This window comes from Colobus angolensis, unplaced genomic scaffold, assembly GCF_000951035.1.
Source record: "Colobus angolensis palliatus isolate OR3802 unplaced genomic scaffold, Cang.pa_1.0 Scaffold712, whole genome shotgun sequence".
NCBI lineage: Eukaryota > Metazoa > Chordata > Mammalia > Primates > Cercopithecidae > Colobus > Colobus angolensis.
In genome coordinates, this window is record NW_012120844.1 from 150869 (window position 1) to 153309 (window position 2441).

At 40.6% G+C, this 2441-nt stretch overlaps 1 protein-coding gene across 2 annotated transcripts in view; it reads left to right on the forward strand.

Moving 5' to 3' along the window:
• CKAP2 (cytoskeleton associated protein 2) overlaps window positions 1-2441 on the forward strand; it is a 22586-nt gene that overhangs the window by 12354 nt on the left and 7791 nt on the right. For both annotated transcript variants that reach the window (XM_011927437.1, XM_011927438.1), the window contains exon 7: window positions 1138-1207. In XM_011927437.1, coding sequence (XP_011782827.1) covers window positions 1138-1207 — 70 coding nt within the window. The remainder of the gene's footprint in view (window positions 1-1137; window positions 1208-2441) is intronic.

Below are 2441 nucleotides of genomic sequence, written 5' to 3' on the forward strand. Positions count from 1 at the left end.
AAAAAAAAAAAAAAAAAAAAAATTTGCCGAGAAAACTGAAAGCAGGATAGCTAAGTAATTCAGGACTAAGTTCTGGAACTAAGAATGTGAATTACACCTTCCCTAATCTTCATTGTGTTGGATGGAACATAGTAAATGCTTGTAATATCTGATAAATAATGGGCTCTTAGTAAATTCGTGAATGAATATGTTAAGATGATCAACCTTAAGCTCTTCAGAGATACAGTTCATAGCATATGAAACAAAAATATAACCGTAGACTTAAATGTAAGAGAAAAGGAGCAAGGCTTAAGTAAAATTGTGGGGGAAGTTGTTTAATGTGAAAATCTATGCTGGGCGTGGTGGCTCACACCTGTAATCCCAGCGCTTTGGGAGGCCGAGGCTGGCGAATCATGAGGTTAGGAGTTCAAGTCCAGCCCGGCCAGCATGGTGAAACGCTGTCTCTACTAAAAAATACAAAAAATTAGCTGGGCATGGTGGTATGCGCCCATAGTCCCAGCTACTGGAGAGGCTGAGGCAGGAGGATCACTTGAACCTGGGAGGCGGAAGTTGCAGTGAGCCGAGATTGCGCCGCTGCATTCCAGCCTGGCGATAGAGGGAGACTGTCTCAAAAAAAAAGAATTCTATCCTTCATTTTTAGTCTATAAATTGGAAAAGACAGCCATTTTTCTTTCTTTTTTTTTTTTTTTGAAATGGAGTCTCGCTCTGTCGCCCAGGCTGGAGTGCAGTGGCGCGATCTTGGCTCACTGCACATCCGCCTCCCGGGTTCACGCCATTTTCCTGCCTCAGCCTACCAAGTAGCTGGGACTACAGGCGCCGCCACCACACCTGGCTTATATTTTTATATTTTTAGTAGAGACAGGGTTTCACCGTGTTAGCCAGGATGGTCTCAATCTCTCGACCTCGTGATCCACCTGCGGCCTCCCAAAGTGCTGGGATTACAGACGTGAGCCACCGTGCCCAGCCAAGACAGCCATTTTTCAATCTTAATTATTAAGTGGTCTGAGAAGCATGGTTTAAGAGCCACTCGCTTACTTTAAAATACGGTATGAAGTTTTAATCACAACTTGGATACCTAGTTAATGTCAGAGAAAATAAAACTTACATGGATCTGCTTTATTCATTTAAAAAATTAAGCCTATTGAAGAGATGCGACACACGATTGTAGATATTCTAACAATGAAGAGTCAAGAAAAAGCTAATTTAGGTAAGTTTTAGTTCTTTTATTTCCTTCAAGTGAATTGTTGTTTTTTTGTTGTTGTTTTTTAACTTTTAAGATCAGGAATACATGTGCAGGATATGCAGGTTTGTTACAAAGGTAAACGTGTGTCATGGGGGTTTGTTTAACAGCTTATTTCCTCACCGAGATATTAAGCCTAGTATCCATTATTTTTCCTGATCCTCTCCCTTCTTCACCCTCCTATGTGCTCCAGTGTGTGTGTTCTTGAGGTGTCCATGTGTTCTCATCACTTAACTCCCACATGCAGCATTTAGTTTTCTGTTCCTGTGTTCGTTTGCTAAGGATAATGGCCTCCAGCTCCATCCATGTTCCTGCAAAGCACATGATCTCGTTCCTTTTTATGGCTGCATAGTATTCCATGGTGTATGTGTACCACATATTCTTTATCCAGTCTATCATTGATGGGCATCTGGATTGATTCTATGTCTTTGCTATTGTGAATAGTGCTGCAGTAAACATATGCGTCCATGTGTCTTTATAGTAGAATGATTTATAATCCCTTGGGTATATACCCAGTAATGGGATTACTAGATCGAAAGTATTTCTGTCTCTAGGTCTTTGAGGAATCGCCACACTGTCTTCCACAATGATTGAACTAATTTACACTCCCACCACAATGTAAACACATTCCTTTTTCTCCACAACCGTGCCAGCATCTGTTATTTTTTGGCCTTTTAAGGATAGCCATTCTGACTGGTGTGAGATGGTATTTCATTGTGAATTGTAGTTTTATTGTTTCCTTGCTGAATTAGTTTTTCTTTTATCTTTTTTGATTATTAAAATATGTAGGTTGTTTTCTTTCCTCATACTTCCGTTGACCTACCTCTGAGATAAAGTGGCTTTATGTAGTATTTTTAATTAGGAGATCTGGCTCAATATTTAGATTTGTCACTGAATGTCTATGAAAGTTGCATCATCTCTCTAGGCTTTAATTGTCTGCCTTAAAAATGAGGCAATTTGACTAGATATCTAGACTTTTCACCTGTTAAATTCTGTGATCTGTTGTGTTGGCTAGAAAAGCTCATTCAGGAATTCTCTTTGCTGGGGATAGTAGATGGAGATAAGAGATTCATTAGTTGCCAGTCATAAAAGCATTTTAAGATTCAGATGGCCGGGCGCGGTGGCTCAAGCCTGTAATCCCAGCACTTTGGGAGGCCGAGACGGGCGGATCACGAGGTCAGGAGATCAAGACCATCCTGGC